A 23,764-nucleotide genomic window follows, 5' to 3' on the forward strand; every position below is an offset into this window, starting at 1 on the left:
CTTTCTCATTAAATAGTCTGCTTCTTTAGTAACTGTGTCACAATACGAAAAAAACAAAACAAAAAACAAACAGTCGCAGCTTCCGGTTCATGCAGACTTTGAAGTCCAAAACATGATTTTGATACGTTACTAAAATATTAATATTTGCGTAATATAATAATGCATGTGTTTTGTGTATTAGGCATATGAGTGACGGTGTTAGATTTTCTTGTTGCAATAATATCTGAAGCTTTTATCATGATAAACAATATTATCCTGACACTGATAAAAGCTTTAAAAAAGGGGTACTTTTACTGGTATAACAGAAAAAACTTTTCAAGAACGTTTAATGTTTGTGTATGTAAAAAGTAACTAAAGTAACTAATTAAATTGGAGAAGCATAATAATGTACAATAGGTAACATTTTACAATAATTATTAGTAAACATTTGCATCAACTAACATCAACAGAAGACACAGTCGTGTTACAGAAGTTATTGTGTATGATTGATTTAAAAAAAAAAGACAAACGATGGATTTACATGTGGAAATGTTTTTAAATAAATAGCCTAACAAGTCTTGAAGCATTTGGACCTTGGATTTATTTAGGGCATTTTTCAGATTTTCTAATCCACATAATGAAAACAAATATGCATAAAATAAACATAAAATAAAGATAAAAACTTTAAAAGGAACTTTTTCTTAAACTGAACCATAAAAAGTACTGTAGGCCTATACAACTTCAAATAAACCTACAAGCAACTCATTTATATTCAATCAACCAGTCAGTCAATCAATCAACCAACCAGTCAGTCAATCAATCAACCAACCAACCAGTCAGTCAATCAACCAACCAGTCAGTCAATCAACCAACCAACCAACCAACCAAACAGCCAGCCAGCCAGCCAATCAATCAATCAATCAATCAATCAATCAATCAATCAATCAATCAATCAATCAATCAATCAATCAATCAATCAATCAATCAATCAATCAATCAATCAATCAATCAATCAATCAATCAATCAATCAATCAATCAATCAAACAACCAACCAACCAACCACACACTGTTACTAAGTCACTCAATCAATCAAATCAATCAATCAACTAACCAACCAGTCAATTAATCAATCAATCAATCAATCAATTTATCAATCAACCAATCAATCAACCAGTCAGTCAATCAATCAATCAACTAACCAGTCAATCGATCAATCATTTAATCAATCAACCAACAATCAACCAACCAACTAATCAATTAAACAACTAATCAATCAATAAATCAACCAACCAACCAGTCATCCAATCGACCATACAGTCAGTCAGTCAGTCAGTCAGTCAGTCAATCAATCAATCAATCAATCAATCAATCAATCAATCAATCAATCAATCAATCAATCAATCAATCAATCAATCAATCAACCAATCAATCAATACTTTTGTTGTAAATTATGTACATTAAAGACACCAACAACAACTTCTAAAAATGTCAAGAGAGAACAACAAATGTATTGTTTTAGATGCAAACATGGAGTTATGTTCTCTTTTGTGTTAACTTGCCTTATTACAAATACAAAAGGACTTAGGCAAAGATGAAGAAAAACACTATATTAAATGGTCATGCTGATCTGAGGTCAGTCTTGTCCTCCTGTGAGTTTGTGGAAGAGTTCTTCATCTAGAGTTTCATTCTGGTCTTTTGAGCGCGTCGAGAGGAAAATGTATCCTCCGATATACTCGTGAACCACCTTACAGTCGCAGCTCTGGCAGGAAAACGCAATCGACACACTCTGGTCAAACTCAATGGTCACCTGCAATGAAAACAACAGCAACAACAAAATATCAGATCTGAAGAAGCCACACATTGTATGAGTGTGTTTTGTAGTAATATTTTCTAAAGTATAGACAGATGAAAATAAAATTCTAAATGCAGGAAATGCGATTAACATGTCACCATTTTTCTCAGACGCGGATGAAGCATCAAGCATGAGTAATTTACATGTTAAGTCAATGCAAAGATGCGAATAGACATCCTGCTACATGTTTCACATGACTGAGGCGGCGCGAGTTGAGTGCTTTGAGCATTTGACGTGCTTAACGCACAAACTGTTTGAGTTGGAAAATCTTAACTTCAGCAGACGTAGACACCGTGTTAACCAATTAGGAGCTTGCTCGTGTAGGGGAGTGATTATGACGTAGCGTCTTTGTTGGTGTCCCGAGGGGAAATCCTCTTAGATAATTGATCAAACTGGGCTCGGCTCAGTCTGAAGCACCACTGAAAGCCTCCATCATCCAGGTATAGTTTCTGGAGGAGTTGATAAGCTTACAGAGATGGGTGCACCTCTGAAAGGACTCAGACAAGGCGCCGAATGAATCTACGCTGTTTTTCAGCCTTCCCAAAGCACATAAACACAGCTATTCTCTCAATAAAATCTATGTTAGCCATTTAGCAATGAAACTAGAGTCACCGGGCAGACAGAAGCCCTGCCCATGACTCGAATCCGCATCTATTTTAAAGTGAATTTGATGCGCGAATAAAGCGAGTAAACCTAAAATGTTCATGCGTCTAATTACGTGCGAATAGCACGATTTATTTGTGCCTTGTGCGTTCCATGTCTACTGTTAAAACAGCATAAAGGTGTTGTTGACTTGAAATTTCCCCCGGATGTTGGTAACAACTAAAAGAAATCCATATATGCAAAAAAAAAACTAATTACAGTTTCATTCTGGTACAGTTGCAAAAATCTCACAGCAGCTGAATGTGAGAAGCTTCTTTAATTGGCCAAATAGTTGTGATATTAATAATAAAAGTGAAAAAACGAGGAAGCGATGCAGCGGATGATGAAGAACAAACAGACAAAAAACCTCAGTCGCCGACAGCTGTTGTTACAGGCCAACCAAGCGGCAACAAGGAGGTCAGGTGGTTTGGAGTGCGTTGTGAGCACCATGCACTACCAAACTCAGAGGGGTGAAGCCGCGCCCCTGGTGCTGAAGGAGCGCGTGCTGCTTTATTTTTCCCGGTGAAACAAGTGCTTGCAAGACTGGGAAATCCCACATTCAGAAAATCCAGCAAACTTCTGATCACTTCCCTAGGAGAAATGTTTCCTATCTACATAACGCTGGCTGAAGTGGCGCCAACCAGATAGCAGGTAGTAATTGGCCCGAGCTTGGCTGCCCTACAGCGCCTCTGGCTCCGATTCGGCATCGGCGAGTGTTATATCCGGGCCGAGTATGGCCCACAGCTCGCTCCCGTACATGGGTTTGTAATGTGAGTGTAAAGCACTGGCCCGATTCCTGTTAACCATATCTGGCCCGAGTCTGTCTGAAGAGTCCGAGCTGCCTCTGGCAATGACTCTCCAGAGTGGCAGCAGAACGCGGCTTCAGCCTCCAGAACAAATTTAAAACTGTCACGAGAAGTCGACTTTTTGAGGCAAAGACACAGAATTTAATGAAAACCGCCTCTGCATCAGTTTCTCTTGATGCGTTTGATTACGCACAGGCAAGCACCCAGTTCAGGTTGACGCAGGAGGAAGATATGAGGTAAGGCTGATATGAGTTATTGTTCATTTGTCAAATAAATAAATGAATAATCTATACGCTCGTCGTGCAAGTTCATTGTTAAAATATGAATGAAAAAAGCGATTAGAAAATATGCAAATGAATTGACTGTCAATAATAGGTTATGACGAACCCTCTCCGGCAAAATGAAAGACAATGACAAAGTCTAACGCGACCTCTGAAAGTAATTTTTTTAGATTTTTTTAATTTTGTTTCATTTGTATGTTTGAATTGTTTGTATTTTCACCTAAATCTGCTTCAATTCTATGTCAACACCTAAAGTTACGCCCTTATTTCTGGCAGTATTAAGACAGCACTAGTTTGCAGCACTTGACAGACCTGTCGAATCTCCCAGTTGACGTTCCACTGTTTCATGTTGGAGAACCTCCAGGTGGTCACCGGTAGACCAGTGGACATGTCGATGCGGATCAACCTGTTGTAGGAGATGCCTAACAGCTCATCTTTCTTGCTTCCTCTGAATCTGTGCCACACAAAACACACATTTTAATCGCACTTCATTACTGAAGGGACATAGCCCTCCTGAATTATAAACCCCCCTGTATATTTGTCCACAATTTCTGTTTAACAGATTTCTAAACATTATAGTTTTAACTAATTTCTTTTGTCTTTGCCATGATGATGGTACATAATATTTTTTTCAAGATACTAGTATTCAGCTTAAAGTGACATTTAAAGACTTAAAGGTTAACTAGGCAAGTTAGGGTAATTAGGCAAGTCATTGTATAACGATTGTTTGTTCTGTAAGCAATCAAAAAAATAAATAAATAAAAATAATATATATATATATATATATATATATATATATATATATATATATATATATATATATATATATATATATATACATACATACATACATACATACATACATACATACATACAGTTGAAGTCAGAATTATTAGCCCCCCTGAATTATTAGCGCCCCTGAATTATTAGCGCCCCTGTTTATTTTTTTCCCCAATTTCTGTTCTGTTCTGGGAAGATTGTTTCAGCACAAAAGGCTTAACTAGTTTAATAAGGTGAACTAGGCAGGTTAGAGTAATTAGTCCAGTTATTGTATAACGATGGTTTGTTCTGTAGATTATCGAAAAAAAAAATTTGCTTAAAGGGGCTAATAATTTTGTCCCAAAAATGTTTTAAAAAAATTAATAATAATAATAATAATAATAATAATTCCTTACATTTATATAGCGCTTTTCTGGGCACTCAAAGCGCTTTACACACAATGGGGGGATCTCCTCATCCACCACCAGTGTGCAGCATCCACCTGGATGATGCGACGGCAGCCATTTTTCGCCAGACCGCACACCCCACACCAGCTGATTGGTGGAGAGGAGACAGCGATGAAGCCAATTGGAATATGGGGATGGTTGGGAGGTCATGATGGACAAAGGCTAGTGGGCAGATTTGGCCAGGGTGCCGGGGTTAAACCCCTCTTCTTTTCGAAGGACATCCTGAGATTTTTAACGACCACAGAGAGTCGGGATCTCGGTTTAATGTCACATCCAAAAGACAGTCATCCGAAAGACGGGTAATTATTGCTTTTATTCTAGCCGAAATAAAACAAATAAGACTTTCTCCAGAAGAAAAAATATTATCAAACATACTGTGAAAATTTCCTTGCTCTGTAAAAATCATTTGGGAAATATTTAAAAAAGAAAAGAAAAATCAAAAGGGGGCTAATGATTCTGACTTCAACTGTATATAAGGGGACTAATAATATTGACCTTAAAATGTTTGTAAAAAAAGAAATTAAAACTGCTTTTATTCTAGTCGAAATAAAACAAATAAGACTTTCCCCAGAAGAAAAAATATTATAGGAAATATTTTTGTCTTGTATTACGCTTGAACAACTAAATGACTGCTTAACCGTATGTTCACACCGAAAGCGGCGAGAGCGTCAAAGTAGCCGGAAGTCATTAATTTTCAATGAGAGCCGGCGGCGATAGGCGTCGATAAGCGGCGAGGAGCAGCGTGGCGCGTCTTCGCCGGCGTGAGCGTCGAGGAGAGTTGAAATTAAGTCAATTTTACGGTAATGAGCTATGACGCGGTTCGGCGGCAAGCAATCAGAATGAAGACGTCCACCGCTTGATAGCAGTTCAGGGAACACAGACCTGTGAACTTTGGTACCGACCACAGTTGTTACCAAGGGTTTGATTATTGCGGTCGCCGGATTTCCCATTATTTACAATGTTTTCTTACAGGAACATGCATTAAATAAGTTACTGGCGAGTTACTGATGTTCATTAATGTTATATAAATTAATCTTTAAAAAGCGGGAATTTCACGCGATGTGACAGTACAAAACAGTACTGCTGCTTCAGGATATTTCAGACATATGGACACATATTGGATAAATAGAGCAAAGCCACACCACATGCAACTTGATCTTCCATTGTTGTATGAATTTGATAAGAAGTGCGCAACATTTTCACGCTAAAAACATGTCTTATGCAGGAATGTAACTGATATGCTGCAACGGCTCCTTTAAGTACGAGATCAATGTAGTGAGTTTTGACGCTCTCGCCGCAGGAGCTGAAGGCAGAGAGCGTTGTCGCCAGGGCGGCCAGAGCGACCTTGGACGCTCTCGCCGCTTTCGGTGTGAGTGTACGGTAAGTCTTTTGTATTTATATTACATTACTGTAAAAGAAATGTTATTATATTAAAATAGTCACATTAACCTCTCAGCGGAGGTTAACACTTGCTGTGCATATAGCCCATTGATTTGAACTATAAATGCTTTACATATTCAATAGCAATTAAACAATTCAGCAAAATTACCTGACAATATAGTACTTGATGCCAAAATCGGGCAGAGACTGCCATGCTTGAATGAAACGCATTTTAGCCTCCATAAGGGAAAGCTGGGAAATATTGTGATGGGCCTCCAAGATTCGTGTGGTCAGCTGTAACGAGAAGAACGAATATTGTGTTTAACCCTGTGCATTAAAACTGGTGGATGTAAAAACTAGGGCTGCACAATATTTCATTTCAGCATTGTCCGCAATAATCACATTATGTTGGGGGATTATAGTTGATCAGCACAACAGTTGAAAATACATGAGACTTTGTGGAGTCATTGCAAAGTATAACCATAACAGAGAGAATCTTTATCATTTGCATGCACTTTAAAGGCATTTCAGAAGAATTTAAAGCATTCAGGCACATAAATGTACTAATTATATTGAATTAATAATGCAATGAAGACTATACAGTGTTATTTGACACTTCATTGTTAAATTTCTGTACCTGAATATGGGTTTGACCCTCCGCAAAACCGAAAAGCACTATTTATTTGACTTTATTCTATGCTCTCTTGTAATTATTCTTGCTTGCAACTTGTTTATTATTTTTTAGACACGATTCCATACCGTTTTTCCCAGGACTTTTACAATTCTATACTGCCATCATCCTGTAAAAGTATTTTCCTGAATTTCTCCTGTATTTTTAATCTTATTATGTAGGCTGGCAATAAACATTAAAGGGCGAATCTTCCCTGTATGCAAACAATGCTGCCGAACCACCAGGGGACGCCCCCTGCTCTTAAATGTGTATCAGTTCTATACCTTTATTTTATTTAGGCATGAAAACCCTTTCAAATAAATATATAAACAGAGGGACTCCCTTCCTTTCCATTACATGCGCCGTTGCCCCTCCATTGCAATCTTTAAAACAGTCAAATCTATGTAGCGGTGCATGACTGTCAGACCTGCTTCATAGTCATAAATAGACGCTGTTTGATTACATACGTTTTGAAGTGGAGCGAAAGTGGACAATCTGGATTTTGGCTGCGCATTTAAACAGACATACAAACATAATAATAATAATAATAACAACATCTAAACATGTCAATCATAGTGGGTTTTCTTTTAAATACAACTAATTATGTCTAAAATGAGCATAAACAGTTAGGAAAGCAATCGAATGCTTTCATTATAGATCTGTGCATTTTAAAGTGACGTCTCTGTTATTTATTTTAAACAAATAAAAATATCCAAATAAGAAATTCATTTGCTGCTCTTTAATTAATTACACAGTAAAGAAAAGGTTGATGAGATTTGATAACATGATCCGGTGTCTTTATAATGGATATCCATTTGAATAGGCTAACCTGTTTGCTAATTTATTTGCAGCTTTTTCAAATGTATACTATTTATTCTATCCCTTGTAAATAATAATAAAAATAATAATAATAATAGTAATAAAACATATTACTGACCGTTTAAACTGTTTATTTACAATGAAACAGCTCCAAGTGAACATGTTTGGAAATTTCTGAGATAATTTTTTTCCTTATTTTTACATCCCAATGTTGACAGGCATGCATGACTTACATCCCTACAAAATTCCCCCAATCAATCTAAATACAAATTTTTCTTTCCAAATAGAGCTATTTAAGCCATCTGGTATGCTTTTGAATTACAGATTGAATGCTTTTATTATAGATCTGTGCATTTTTGAAGTGACGCCTCTGATATTTGTCGTAATCAAACGAAAAATCGAAATATACAGTGAAGAAAAAGTTGATGAGATTTAATAACATGATTCAGTGTCTTTATAATAGCTAATCATTTCAATAGGCTAAACTGTTTGCTAATTTATTTGCAGCTTTTTCTAATGTATACTATTTATTCTAGCCTTTGTAAATAATAATAATAATAATAATAATAATTTTTCCAGAGATGAGTTGTGGCTGGAAGGGCATCCGCTGCGTAAAAACTTGCTGGATAAGTTGGCGGTTCATTCCGCTGTGGCGACCCCGGATTAATAAAGGGACTTAGCCGACAAGAAAATGAATGAATAAATGAATAATAATAATAATAATAATAATAAAACATGTTACCGTCCGTTTCAACTGTTTATTTACAAACAGCTCCAGGTGAACATATTTAGCAATTTTGGGGGGAATTATTTTCTTATTTTCACATGCCAATGTTGACAGGCATGCATGATTCACACCCATACAAAATCCCCCCAATCAGTCTAAATATGAAATTTTCTTTCCAGATGGAGCTTTTTAAGCCATCTGGTGTAATTTTATTTATATCACAATATTTATTACTGAAAAAAAAATATCACAATCCCCTTTTTTTTCAATATCGTGCAGCCCTAATGGAAAAATAACTAAACACAAAAATAAATCAAACAATAATCTGATGTCGTAATGAAGACGAGTTATATCCGGTCCTGAGATTGTGATCTGACCTGTTTGGTCTTGAACTTCTTAGCATATCGCGGAGAAACAAAGCACTCGGGGTTCATCTCCATGGACTCTACATCAGGTGCCGCTTGACCGGGAGGAGGAGCGAGACTCTTCATCTGCAGGAACGACTGGATGTTCTTCACCTCGGTGCGGTACGAGCTGTAGGCCATCGTCTTGCCTTTGGATGCCAAAATACAGGCAGCTTTCCACTTGGCGTACTGAGTTTCCTGGATTTCAGAAGACACTTCTTCTTAGTAGAGGACTATAATAATGAATGCAAAATCCTATATTTCATTGCTTGTGAGGATTTTAATGTAACCCTGTAAGGTAAAGCATATGAAATATTACACAAAGTGTGAATGTGTGTGTGTGTTTATGTTTCTATGTAATATTATATAATAATCACCTCAAACATGCAGCAATTTAAATTTTAAATGGCTTATATATATGTCAAATAATATATGCTAAATAATCATGGTGCCGGCGAAGCAGTGGTGCAGTAGGTAGTGCTGGCGCCTCACAGCAAGGTCGCTGGTTCGAGCCTTAGCTCAGTTGGCGTTTCTGTGTGGAGTTTGCATGTTCTCCCTGCATTCGCGTTGGTTTCCTCCGGGTGCTCAGGTTTCCCCCACAGTCCAAAGACATGCGGTACAGGTGAAATGGGTTGGCTAAATTGTTCGTAGTGTATGAGTGTGTGTGTGAATATGTGTGTGGATGTTTCCCAGAGATGGGTTGCGGCTGGGAGGGCATCCGCTGCGTAAAAACTTGCTGGATAAGTTGGCGGTTCACTCCGCTGTGGCGACCCCGGATTAATAAAGGGACTAAGCCGGCAAGAAAATGAATGAATGAATAATCATGGTGGCCCAGGGGGTAGCACGTTTGCCTTACAGCAAGAAGGTTGCTGGTTCGAGCCTTGGCTGGGTCAGTTGGCGTATCTGTGTGGAGCTTGCATGTTTTCCCCATGTTCATTTCCTCTGGGTGCTCCAGTTGAATGAATGAATGAATGAATTAGTTTAGGATAAATTATTATTTTGCTAATAGTAACGGATAATTAAAATATTTTTTGTAATAAGGATATCTATAGCATCCTATATTACCCATAGTAGCCTATATTATATTATTTTTTAAGTAAATACCACTTATACACGATTGCAACATATATTTTTTTCTGTCAACAATCTTATATAGTGGGACTTATTTTTCAGAAAATATGGTAGTAAAATAGTTTACATTGTTTTGTTTTAAACTGGCATTTTCAACAAATTACACCAGTATAAATATTTATATTCATACATATGTATAGGTTAAAAATATTTATACAAGTTTTGGCTGGGTCTCGAATCTGATTGGCTGATAGCCGTGATATTAAAGCAACATCAGGGGCCCTATCACACACCCGGCGCAATGCGGCGCAATTGTTGTTTACTAGCTTCAGCTCGGCGCAAGAGTCGTTTTGACGTTTTGCGCCACGCTGTTTAAATAGCAAAAGCATTTTCGCTCATATGTGCGCCCATAGGCGTTTTGGTCTAAAAAGGAGGTGTGTTAAGCCGCATTGCTGTTTTTAGGAAATAAAATAGACTGCACAATAGACCAGCGAGATTAAAATATTTAAAAAAACTATTATTTTCTACATAAATATAAAAACCACTGCCTCCATGCCTTCTTCATCTTGGGGGGCTTTTTCAGTTTGTTCATGACAATTTGCTTTTGTATAATTTAATTATTATTAGCAGTATTATTTATTATATCCATATTTATATTTGTTTTATTAAAAACAAGCTTAGATTTGCCCACCTGTCACTTCCACACTTCGTTATTATTGTTCATTTATTCTTTTGTAGGTAATTAGAACTGAATTTAGAAATAGTTTTGAAACAAATCTTTGCGCTTAACAAACAAAATTAATTATGGAGGCTAATGAGTACAACACATTTCCTTATCCACGAAAGAGAGTGAAAGTGAAAGTAAAAAATGAGGAGGCTCAATCTCTAATTCTCGTGATGTAGATGTTTAACTGTTTTCTCGCTAGAGAAGTGTACAGTTTTTCCATTCACAAAGTCCGCCATGTAATTAGCAAATGAGCAATGGCGTGATGCAACTGAATCTTAAAGGGAATGGGAGATGAGATTCTGATTGCTTTAATCTCAAAATACACCTATAACCAGGGCCAGACAGAATCTGCGAACCTTTTTTGCTATTTCTGCTGAGAATTTTGGTAAAAACCTGCGGATTTCTGAGGGATTATTTTGGGAGTATCATAACTAAAACCTAACTTTTATTTAATGTTTAAAATGCAAAGCCAATTAGATTTACTTTATTTGGTAAACAAAGCAAGTCTCTCATATAACATATCTATTAAAAGACAGAAAATATTACTGTACAAACTGCATTGTACATAAATCAGATGAACATTTTCATATTAGTCAGTAATATTACTGTAATTAATTTAAAAACTAAATAAATATAGATTTACACACATATACTCAAGTAAATAAACAGAATTAATGATGGGCTAAAAATCTGCTGAAAATCTGTGGAAGTCTGCGTGCGCAGATTCCGTGTGGGCCTACCTATAACTCATTAAGAGAATAAGCTCAACCCTGTTAGACCATGCGCTGCGGCGCAAAGCAGATTTTTCCGTCATTAAAATAGGAAAAGTAGATTCTGACATGCCCTTAAAGTAGATTCTGACATGCCCTTAATGGACTTTGCGCCCAGATCGTCAAAATAGAGCCCCAGCACTCTTACAGGCTCTTTACCCTTATGTATTACTACGCCCACTCTAGGATTAAAGAGGGACTAAACAACTCACTACAGTTTGACAAACATTGCAGCTGTTGGGCAACATAATGTAATTTTGAGGCATTTTTAATCAAGATTGTAGTTGTTTAGATTGCAACTTTGCAGTTTCAGATTTATAAGGATAGAGCCTATTTGAAATGTTGAAGATTCAGCGCGTCGGCGGCCATCAGCCTGTCATATTGAGCAGAGCGAAACGATTGACGTTCCGCCATAAGATGGCGACAGAAACCACATAATAAGTCCTTAGGGGAGAAATACAGCATTTTTCTAAACAAATCTTGATAGAACAGGTAAGTGACATTCTAATCGAGCTCTCTCTTTTTGTTGTGGTGCTGTATTTATACCATGGTAATCTGCTAAATACATCTAAATACAAATGCTTGTGCATGGTTTTTATTGAGTGGTAAGACTTCATAGGCTTTTATGGCTCTTATAGTAAGATGTAGTGAAAATAAGAAAAATATTTGGAGCCGTTGCTTATATTTATACTGAGCGTTACCCTTCTTAAAGTGCTCCAGTAAATGTTTATCTTAAAATATTATTAAAACCTAAAAGTTTCTTGAATGTAATTTTTTTCAAGACATATACAACTATCTGCATGCAAATTAGAGATACAAAACTCACATTTTCGCAGCGAATGTAAACCTCGTTCATCCCATCAGCTGCGGGCAATAATAGCTTGAGGCCGAATTTCCTCTCGGTCACATTGACATCAGGAATGACCTCACATCCTGTACATTGATAATGTTAATGATCGCTCTGCAAATGCACTGAAGTGAATGACATGCTCTCTGATTGGCTGCTCACCTCGTAGATGAAGCTGCTCAATGGGCTCTTTATTGGCAGAATCTTTGTTTTTAAAATAAGAAATGGTGGTGTCCCTAAAAACAAACCAGTACTCCTTATACGGCTTTAACGTCAGTCGCTTGGGCCTGTAGAGTGGAAAATGAACAAAGAAGAAAATAATGAACTTTAATTGTGGATTTAAACCTTAAAAATGCAGTTTATTTATAAGGAGAGTGCCTATTTTAAATATTTATAATTTCTGAGATTTAACGCGACGACAGCCATTAGCCTGTCATTGAGCAGAGCAAACACGGTTGATGCTCTGCCACAAGATGACAACAGAGACCGCATAGGGGAGAAAAACTCAGCGTAAATTTCAAACTACAGCTGATCAAATCATTATAAAACAGGTAAGTGACATTCTAAGTCGATTTCTCTCTTCTGTATGTTGCAGTGCTGTATTTATACCATAGTAATCTGCTAGTGTTTGCTTTGCTTTGGATTTTTCGGGGTTAATTATCAAGATATCCTGATTGCAACAGAGAAATACTGGGAGATATCTCTAGACTGATGGCATTTCATGCCGTTCAGCCTTAAAATCTTAAAATGTCAGCAGAATCACCTGTTTTGTCATCACTTTAGACATTACGCAAGAGAATCATTCAAATACAAGCTCTAAAGTGACATTGGTGAATGAGCAACGGTTTCTGCTGTTCTGACTGTCAGCTGCAGATGTATATGAATGGCGTAAGAAAGTAGTTCCTCATACAAAAGGAATTCTGAGACTCTCCGTGTTAATTTTCTTTTTTTTATATACACAATTGTGCTGTAGAACTTTTGTATAAATGCAGTGCGATATGGCTGTATATTATTACTGGTGGGACACTAGGGCACTCAGCCTGCGGCCTCCAGCCAATGCACACCTCCCACCAGTGCTGATATACAGCCATATGGCACTGCTATGAGGGTGATATTGCTCATATATATATGTGTGTGTGTGTGTGTGTGTGTGTGTGTGTGTGTGTGTGTGTGTGTGTGTGTGTGTGTGTGTGTGTGTGTGTGTGTGTGTGTGTAAAGAATAAAGTATCAAAATATGTGTGAAATAATGTTCTTCCTCATTGTGGATAACATATTTATGAAAAAATAATTCATCATTTTTCATCATCAATTTTAATCTCACCTGAACAGTTTGAGTGTATCCTCCAATTTTGGAATGTCCGTTATATCTTCCTGGAAGGAAAAGCACATGTTAGTATTCATACAGCAGTTAAAAAGTCTGAAGCCTGAAAGATTTAAAAAAAAAATGTTATTAACAGTATTTTATGAGTTTAAGTTTGCATTAATTTAAATAAAAATACAGTAATAACATTACTACAGAGAATCTTTACAATTTTAAAGAACTGTTTAGGGTAACGTTTTAATTTAAGGTGACATAGTGACACGTTCCATGCACTTACTATAGCAATTACCCTGAGCTTTGCATAATTACATATCAGTAGTTAAATGAATAATTACACTGTAACTACGTCACCTTAAAATAAAGTGTGACCTTGCGCTCTATTAAAAATATATCAATGAATTTCAGCCGGGTTCTAGATATAACATAATTGTAATCATAATGTCATAAAAGTCAGTAATACCAGGATCTTATCAGCGTTTCGTCCTTCCAGATGAGTCTCTAAGTTTGAAAGCGCAGCCTCCACTTCATCAACCTCTTTCTCATCTGAATTGTCCAGTGGCTCCGTCGATAAGGTCAGTTTACAGATGTGATACTGAGAAAAATAAGGAAATAAAGGATTAGTTAAAAGGAAAGAGTTTTTTTTTTTAGCATACTAAAGTGTTCTTAGAACTTTATATGATTGCATTCAGAGCTTAACATTAACATCCGCCAACCCGCCAAATGCGGGTAGATTTTAGCTTTGGCGGGTTAGACAGTCACTCTCACTAGCCCCTTCAGCTGGTTGAAAATAATTTTTAAACTGTGGTTTTCTTAAAAGCAGGGTTCGACTATATGGATGACCCAATATGCGTGCAAATGTGATCTTAGAATTGAGAAACAGCACGACTAACAAAAATAATTGCGTTCACACGAGCAAAAGAAAGCAGGTGAATGCCGAATAAGAGGTTGATCAGTCACGCTAACAGCTGATGTGATGCGCGTGTGCATGACTTTTTCTTGCTTGAAGCAACCGTTCCTGGAACGCAACTGTGATCGGTTCTCTTTCATGTAGACCAGACAAAAAGTTATGCTCATGCACTTAAAGTCTTGCTGCTTTAAAGAGCTCCAAATATGTCTTTTTGTAAGCAGCACCGGTTGATTTTGTTTTGAACAGATTATTAATTGGCCTTAACCGTGTGATCATCCTTTTATTATCACACACAGTATGTTTTTCACCTGCTTTCTTTTTTCTTACGGTTATTTTTGTTTATATGGTTTAATTTTATTTTTTTACAACAACATTGATTTAATATTAGATTAACTCTCCGCTTATGTGTGGTTAATTGGTGATCCGAGAGACCTTTAGCCAGGACAGATTACTGTGCATATTTTTGATACATGACAATAATTATTTTTAAAAGTCAATCGTTTTTCTTTGTATTTTAAAGAAATTTTTTGTTTAAACAAAATTATAGTATACAGCTATATTTAGCCTGTTTGGACACATTTAAAATTTGAGGCTAAGAAATCATTTTTGTTTGGTGTGGTCAGAGATAAATTTGGTAAATCCTTAATTCTGAAAAGTCTTAAGTCTGAAATAAAAACTGTTTGCAGTATAACATTATGAAACCATGACATTTCACCAAAACGTGAAATGACTGAGGAGGCATGTGGACAAAACACAAAATCTAAATCAAGTAATTTTAGCATGTCAGTCAAATTTATGCATATAAAAATATTCTCCCAACACCAAATTGTGGCTAGTGAAAATGGCGAGTGGCTAGTAATGTTGGAAAACTAATAGCCACTGTGGCTGGTGATTAAAATAATTAAAGTCAAGCCCTGATTGCATTATATGATGAAGTCAAATGGTATATTTTGACTTTGTTTTTAATTTCTTTTCTAGACTTTGATTGCATTGGGACCCTTTGAGAATAAGAGAGCTTCTGGATTTCATCTAAAAAACTGTAATTTGTGTTCTGAAGATGAATGAAGGCCTCAGGGGTTTGGAACGACATGAGGGTGAGTAATTAATAACAGCAACCCAGGCTCATTCTGAAAACGTACCCCTATATACATTTCTGGAGATGGCCAAATAAAACGTACCCTTATACACATTTCTGGAGATTCCAAATACATCCCAGGAGCTAAGTTTTTTTGTCGTTTTTGTTTTCACAAAGGCTACAGTGTACAATTTGTCTGATCTCACGATCCATTCGCGCCTGTTATTCTGGTGTAATTCCACCAGAGGCCCCTGTTGACTGACTGACTAAATGACTGCCAGATCGACTGGAGCCAACTGATGATCAACAGTAAAATAGTACAAATTTTACTTCTTCCCAACAGGGAAACCACCAACAATAAAGAATGCATGATTATTTGGTGTCATGGCTTTTCTATTAAAAAATGTGATTTTAAAAGAAGCCAATGGGGCAAAAACAGCCGTAAACATAACGAAAGGGTAGTCGATTTGAACAGTCAAAGCAGTGGCGCAGTAGGTAGTGCTGTTGCCTCACAGCAAGAAGGTCGCTGGTTCGAGCCTCGGCTCAGTTGGTGTTTCTGTGTGGAGTTTGCATGTTCTCCCTGCATTCGCGTGGCTTTTCTCCGGGTGCTCCGGTTTCCCCCACAGTCCAAAGACATGCTGTACAGGTGAATTGGGTAAGCTAAATTGTCCGTAGTGTATAAGTGTGTGTGTGAATGTGTGTGTGGATGTTTCCCAAAAATGGGTTGTGGCTGGAAGGGCATCTGCTGCGTAAAAACTTGCTGGATAAGTTGGCAGTTTATTCCGCTGTGGCGACCCCGGATAAATAAAGGGACTAAGCCGACAAGAAAATGAATGAATGAGAAAAAAAAATGACAAGGGTTAATAATGTCCTAATAAGTTGGCGAAAAGCACAAAAATATGCAATGTGCAATGCATAAATTCAATTCAGCCAAAAAATTGTGTACAGCATGAAAGCAATCTGATCAATGTGTTTTCTTGATAACTGTTATTTTTCACATTCCTCATGTATTAGTGCCATGCTCACCTAAGCTTCACCTTATTGTGCTGTTAATCTTGTGTTCGCTGAGGAATGTCACGTCTTTTGTCCTCTAAGAAAGTTATCTCATAGCTTCAGGTGAGAAAGAGCCGTGCTAAAGAAGTGACTGTAAATCAACACCATCTACGCTGTCATGACACAAAATACTGCTTGACAGAACAGCATACCTTTCAGATGAGCCAATCCAACACCATAAAAAGTTTTGCTATTTATCTTTTACTGACATTGAATTCATTCCATTTCAAATAGTTGACAAGAGAGCATTTCTCGATTTTTTTTGGTTTATCTTGATGCATTAAAATATTGACAATCAATTTATTTTACTTGAAATAAAGTAAGCTTGGACTGACATTAAAATAAACTACAGTAAAAAAGTAAACATTTATATTTCAAATTGTTACTGTTATGATCACCAGCAATCTAGCAGTTGCAAATCGCTGGAGAAGTGCAATTCTGTCACTGATATGAAATACAAATCCCATCATGCACCTCACACACACACCAGCTCTCTCCATGATTGCATAGACACAGCTGGAAGCTCATCATAGGCTGATTACATGGACTATATATACTGCTCTCATTTTCACACACTTTGCTGAGTCTTGTTTTCCCAGTGAAGCATTTCTAAGCGTTTTTCCGTTTGTCTTGCCCTGTTTTTTAAATCTTTGTCTTGTTTAAAAAACAATCCTGACCATTAGCCTGTTTTTGATAACGCTTTTGGATTACCCACATGCTCAAGTTTCTACCCGTTTGACCATTGCCTGTCTGACTATTCTTGTTAATAAACTGCACTTGGATCCCAGACGTAGGCCCAATCCCAATTAAATTTTTGTACCCCTTCCCCTTCCCCTTGGCCCTTACAACCGAGGGTTAAGGGGAGGGTATTCAAAATTTACCCCTAAGAATTGGGACAGCACTACACCACCTGCACACGTCATCATGTGTCCTCACGATGTCCTGCTTCTCCCGTGAGATCGGACGATGGCGACTGCTGTAGTGATTCCAGTTGTGTTATTTTTTGGTATTTATTTTCAGGAGATCACTGTTTATGTTATCATAACGATCTAATGTGGCAATAAGATCGTAACTTTACTGTGTATTTACACAGTGGCCATATTCATCAATGTAAACACACCAAAAACAACATTAACATCATAGCAGACACTGTAAAATGCCAACTGACAGCCACTAGACATTACTGACAGGGTATTCGAGTGTCAGAATGCTGTGGGACTGCTGTACAGGAGTTATTTAATAGAGATTATAGATCGTGAAATTTAGCGTTTTTTTAACGGTAAAACGAGACGGTAAAATACGAACTTCCGGGTTTAGCAATACTGCCGCTGTGGCTGGTGCATTTTGGGAAATTTTTTTACCCCTTGGTTTTGAGTGTAGTCAGTAAGGCAACATTTCTTTTTTCATTTATATTAACTTAATATACTAGAATAGCTAAAAAATCTAAACTTAATAAATAAAATAAATTTTAACTTAAGTTACCAAATAAAATGAATTTACATAGAATGAGCTTTCTTATTTTATTTTTATTTTTTTTCCAAGGCAACATTTATTATTTTCATTTAGTTTAAGTTAATGAACTAAAATGACTTAAACTGGTTATTGCTACTTATAAATAAAATAAACTATTACTGAAATTCTATAAAATATATTATACAAATAAAATACTTCAGAGATTGTAACCATTTTATTTTAATTAGTTGCTATGGCAACATTTTCATTTAGCTTTATGACTTCTACAACATAATGTACTGAAATAACTAATAAAAAAAACTGGTTTGTAAAATATATTAAATGTTTAAAAGACTAACATAAACACATTTTAAAAGATTTAAATAATAAAAGTGTATAAAAAAATTGAAAAAGTAGACTATAAAAAATATTTCAGCTTGCAACCAAAAAAGCATGTTTTATTTTCATTTAGTTTTTCTTAATATTTTAAATACCTGAAAAAATACTGAATTCCTTAAAAAATGACTAATAACATTTTTCCCTAGTTATTCCTTTACTGTTCATCCTGTTTGTCTGATTAAAAAAACACACAACAAATAAAAACACAGTAAAATAAAATAAACAAAACATCAAATCTCCAGTCTGTACCTGTAGGGATGCAAACATGAGCATCTCCTCTTCAGTGCAGTCGATCTCCTCCAGCAGGATTGCCCATCTGGCCTGTTCATAAAGCTGCGTGATTCTCACCGCATCATACTAAGAGAAGAAAAACACCACACACGTGCTGATTTAGACATGGGCCATCTAATTCTGTCATCCATAAACATTTGAATCACTCCACTCAGGGTTCCAACTCTAAGCCACATGTCAAATTCCTTGACTTTTTCATGATATCCACTGACTAAACGCTGAATTTGCCGACCCAGTCTCATTAGAAATACAGTATGTTACCAGGGCTACATTTTTTGGGAACAGGTAAATATGTAGCCAAGGAGACATCTGCTTGCAGTTTCAAGAGTTCACACTTAGCTGATGATTAATTATAAAAGCTTGTTTGGCATGCTGTCCCAGGAGATAGCCCTGAGCTCATGAGATCCTCGAGCCCAGGGCTCCCTCCCATGCAAGGCGGGAGGGGAGTTTGAGCTCAGGTAGATCTCGAGAACTCCCCTGCTCTAGTAACCAATGAACAGCAAGTGATTGCTCTTGAAAATAACTACATACTAGAAGCATATCTATGGTGTCAATTTGGATTGTTCAATTAACTTAATTGCATGTTTTTAGGCGGTGAGAAGAAACCGGGGAACCCGGGGGAAACCCACGTGAGCACGGGGAGAAGTGCAAACTCCACACAAAAATGTCACCATGTCACCCATCTAAGGAGGAGTAGGGGAGAAAGGGGGGACTCTTCAAAACGAAGATAGCAGTGGAATGAAACCCAGGGTAATTATAGTAGTTTAGGAGTCATCTGATTGGAGATTAATTTATTTTAGATTAAAAAGTTTGTTTATACATAAACTTCACTTATTTTTTTTCACAAATCTACTAGAGGCTGCAGTAACTGGGCCACGTTTGCCACTAACATTTCCTTTTCTTGCACGCTGACCCTCACACTCTCTTCTCTAAACCCAACCGATAGTCTTTTCAAAAGCAAACTAAAAAAAGAAGTGCATCATTGACACATACTTTCACCAAAAATTCCCACAGATTTTGCTTTAACCTGGTTTCTGGAACCATCCTTCACGGGACTCCCAGTAGACTCCCCAGTCCACTCTGTGTCTCAAGTCTGATAGCGTACAAGGTGAGCTACCGAGCATACTGATCTCGCTGGAAAAGCCGTCTATACAATGGTAAGCGGTCAACATCGGCACAAGAAGGAACACAAGTTAATGGAGGCATCGTACCGACCTATAGAGTTTGTTTAACGCACAAAATGCAGCCAGACTTATATCAGGGGTGTATCTGCGGTTTTCCAAAAATGGGCTACATTTTTGAGAACCAACAAATATGTAGTCGTGCGTACATAATATGACTACACTTGTGTGTTAAATGAATGCTACAGATTGGTACCGCTGACCACTAACCTCAGTATGACTTTTCCGGACTTGAGACACACAGCGAAGCTGAACCGGGTTCAAGTCAGGTTTCAGAAACCAGGTAAACCATGACTTAAATATTCTCAATTTAAAATTCAATGTCTGAAATAGACCTTTTTCATGTGCTTTTTGATGTGGTTTACCTTTGGGTTGAGGTCAAAGAAGCAGTGGTACTTGAATCGCAGCAGGAGTCTGTCATTTTCCTGAATCCCCTGCTCCATCAGCGAACGAGACGAATCCAGCCATCTGTACGCACACACAACACAGTTACAGTGATTTGCATTTTAAATGTTATATTTATAATTTTTTGACCTTTACATGTTAGCAAACAAGAATAAATACTGTAATGAATGTATTGGTCATTGTTTGTTCATGTTAATAAATATATTAACTAATGTATTTACACATCTGTCTAGAATACTTGATTCAGATTGGTCAGTCACAACATTTCAAGGTATGTTATTCCCAGATAACAACTAGTGAAATTAATAACTAGGGATGTCCAGATCTGGCCCGTTCACAGGGATTCAGACTTGATCGGAATCAAACTACCTCCCGATCAGGACTCATTATTAATATATTCTCATTATTTTTGAACACATCTGTAGTTATGCATTGGCACAGAGTTAAGACCGGTGCACACCAGGACACTTTTTGCTCGTGTTGTCCTGGGACGTTAAACTCCTTGTGACAAAATAAAGGGTGCCAATGTTATCGTGCACACCAACGTGCAAAACGGCAGGCGTAAAAGCGTCATTTTTAAAGAAATGCCTCATGCTCGTTTTTTTTTGTTTTGAAGGTTGGGTTTGAATTCGGAAAAAACAAATAAATGAGCAGAAGATTTCTCTAGTGGCCACCAGAGGTTTAGGCCCAATCCCAATTCTATCCCTTAGCCCTTCCCCTTACCTTGTCCCAATTCTCTATAGCTTTAAGGCATAGGGCTGAGGGAAAGGGCTAGATACCCCTTCAAACTGAGATTTTTCAGGACTACACTTGAAACCAAGGGGAACAAAAATTTTCCAGAATACACCAGCCACAACGACAGCATGGCTACAGTCAGGAGATGCACAAATTGTTATTTTTTTGTAATTATTATGAACTTTATGTACAGCTGTCCCACAACATCATTCCCATCTGTCACTTGAAGACACACAAGTTCCCTGTCAGAAAAGTCTAGTGGCTGGAAATTAGCCTTTTACAGTGTCTGGTATAATATTAATGTTTTATATAGATGAATATGACCAGGGTGTAAATGCACAGTACAGTTACGATCTTATTGCCACATTATATCATTATGATCACATGAAATCGTTGATTTTATATGAAGCAATAGATCGCGATGGCATATGATGACCTGTGTAGGTGTTGTAGTGTTGTCCCATTTTCCAGGGGTTCCATTTTGAAGCCCCTCCCTTTCATACTTAAAAATAGTAGTGGGATCGGGCCATGAAGTGGCGGTGTCTGTGTGCTCTTCCTCTTACCCAGCATTAATGGCTGCTTTATCCTCCATGGTTAGAGGTTTGTACAGTTTGGCGAGCTCCTCTGGTGGCAAGTTTGGTTGGCAGGCGGTCAGCGGACTCCCACCGTACCACAGACTGGTGGAGGATACAGGTGAGCCGCTGTCCGGGTCATAGATCGGGGTCATGGTTTTACTGTACATACCCAGAGCTCCTGCAAAAAGAAATCGAACAAGTATATCCAAACACAACTGCTTCTAACTGTATTTCTTATTAATGCATATTTAAAAACGTACATTTATTCAACATGCACAAGTAATTATACGTGTTGCTGCTGTTGTGGGCTCTTTTTTAATCATGTGTAGTAAAAACATCAGAATTAATAGCCGCGTTTCCACTATCGCGCCTAAAGCGAGCGAGCCAGGGCGAGCCAAGGCCAGTGGCGTTTCCACTGTCACTTCCGGGGCCTAATCGGGCCAAAGCGGGGCTTTCTCGGGGCCAACGGCCAGCCTTTTTCGGCCCGCCGAATACCTTGGGCCAAGGAGGGCCAGCCGGGGCTTCGGGGCGGAGTGAAAGGAGAGGCGGGCACAGTTTTCCGATCGCACTCGAGTACATGCGCCAAACAAATAAATAAATAAGGGGAAGAAAACATCTGGAACAAATTATAGGCTGGGGTCTTTTTTTGCATATGATCGCCCTTAAGTTTCTCTTTTAAATGTAAGGCTGTTGCATAAAATGATCTTTCTTTGCTGCATCTTTGATGTTTCAATAACGCATAATAATCTTTACACCATATTAAAGACACAGCAGACAGTAGTTTTCAAGAGGTTTTGTCAAGTTTAATACTGTGTGTGTTTTTGCGCGTTTAGATGCCTGTGTATGTGTGTGAGACCGAAAAAAGCGCTCCATTCATAGCTCTGTTGATGCCGCGAGCGGCTTTTTTCTTTTCTTTTTATTGTTTTAATTTATTTTAGAGATAATACACTATATGAATACAACAGTAGGACATTAAACTTTACAAATTTCATGCCCACTTTTGTAGGCTCAAAACAATAGTGTCATATCTAGATAAAATAGCCCTATATTGAAATAATTTAAAGAATTACAAATATTAGATAGGCCTATAATAAAATCACATTAAATAAATAAACCAATATAAAACTAACAAAAGCTATAGCTATAACAATTAGGTACTATATCAAACTGTTTCAAATTTATATTAAACTTTCATTTTTCAAAAGCCTCTTTGAAAAAAAGATTTTAGATATTTTCTAAAAAAAAAATAAAAAATAAACACCGGAAAATGTTTTAAATATTATTTATAAAGTATTTGGATACGATGAAATTAATCAAATCATGCAAACAGAGCATTTTCGGGGTGAGTGAACGCAGAAACTAGGCGACCTTTTTTTTCTGTCTGCAGCTGCGCAGCACTTTTTTGACGGGGAAAACTGCAAGTTCAAAATGTGTTCTGTGTCCTCAAATAAGTGTGTGTTTTTATATGACGTGGTAAAATTAAAAAAGGACATTTTAAATACATAAAGAGCTTTATTAGTGCATAGCTGCTGAGCGCAACGAAATATAGGCTATATTTTATTACGTGCTGCTCTTATTTGCTGAAACACTGAACACTTTCCTTTACTTTAGATATAATAAGCAACATCTTTAAATAAAGGGAATCACCTAGTGTCATAAAGCCTATAGGGGGAAAAAATCATGTTTCAGTTCTCTCCGGAGCATTTGGGATGAATGTTGGACAGATTCTGTCTAGAGGATGTTATAAAAAACATTTTATATCGAGTTATTAACGGAGAATTTTATATATGTGGTGTTATATTATGGATGTGTGCGCTCCCTGCGCTCCGGGTCCCTCCGTTGGTGGCAAGACCACTGGATTTCGATGCCAGTCGGTCGGCGAGTAAATGAATATGATGAATGAAAACACACAGGCATGTGCGTATAGACATGCGTTGTACTGCTGTACAGTAACGTGTCATTTGTTTGTTTTGGTTGTCCTAATTTTAATAGTTTCGTGATGATGTGCTTTATCTGCATGATTCTCGCTGAAGTGGGCGGTTTGAGTGACGTTCGATTCGGGGGATGTTCTGGGGGCGGGGTTTACGTGACGCGCTGCGAGCTACTAGCCCCACAGTAGAAACGCGACATGATTTCGGCCTCACTGCTCAACCTCCCGGGCGATTGGC

General features: G+C 37.4%; 1 protein-coding gene across 13 annotated transcripts in view; it reads right to left on the reverse strand.

The window, feature by feature from the left end:
* Nucleotides 1–561: 561 nt before the first annotated feature.
* The window catches only part of fermt1 (FERM domain containing kindlin 1), a 208,575-nt gene continuing 185,372 nt past the window's right edge, over nt 562–23,764 (reverse strand). For all 13 annotated transcript variants that reach the window (XM_073933690.1, XM_073933688.1, XM_073933689.1 and 10 more), the window contains 11 exons: nt 21,585–21,774; nt 20,247–20,349; nt 18,659–18,766; nt 13,984–14,115; nt 13,524–13,573; nt 12,365–12,489; nt 12,182–12,288; nt 8,761–8,985; nt 6,337–6,461; nt 3,874–4,015; nt 562–1,787 (listed from right to left, as the gene is read on the reverse strand). In XM_073933690.1, coding sequence (XP_073789791.1) covers nt 1,614–1,787; nt 3,874–4,015; nt 6,337–6,461; nt 8,761–8,985; nt 12,182–12,288; nt 12,365–12,489; nt 13,524–13,573; nt 13,984–14,115; nt 18,659–18,766; nt 20,247–20,349; nt 21,585–21,774 — 1,481 coding nt within the window. In that variant the 3' untranslated portion in view covers nt 562–1,613. The remainder of the gene's footprint in view (nt 1,788–3,873; nt 4,016–6,336; nt 6,462–8,760; nt 8,986–12,181; nt 12,289–12,364; nt 12,490–13,523; nt 13,574–13,983; nt 14,116–18,658; nt 18,767–20,246; nt 20,350–21,584; nt 21,775–23,764) is intronic.

The sequence above is a fragment of the Danio rerio genome, chromosome 20 (genome assembly GCF_049306965.1).
Source record: "Danio rerio strain Tuebingen ecotype United States chromosome 20, GRCz12tu, whole genome shotgun sequence".
NCBI classification, from domain to species: domain Eukaryota; kingdom Metazoa; phylum Chordata; class Actinopteri; order Cypriniformes; family Danionidae; genus Danio; species Danio rerio.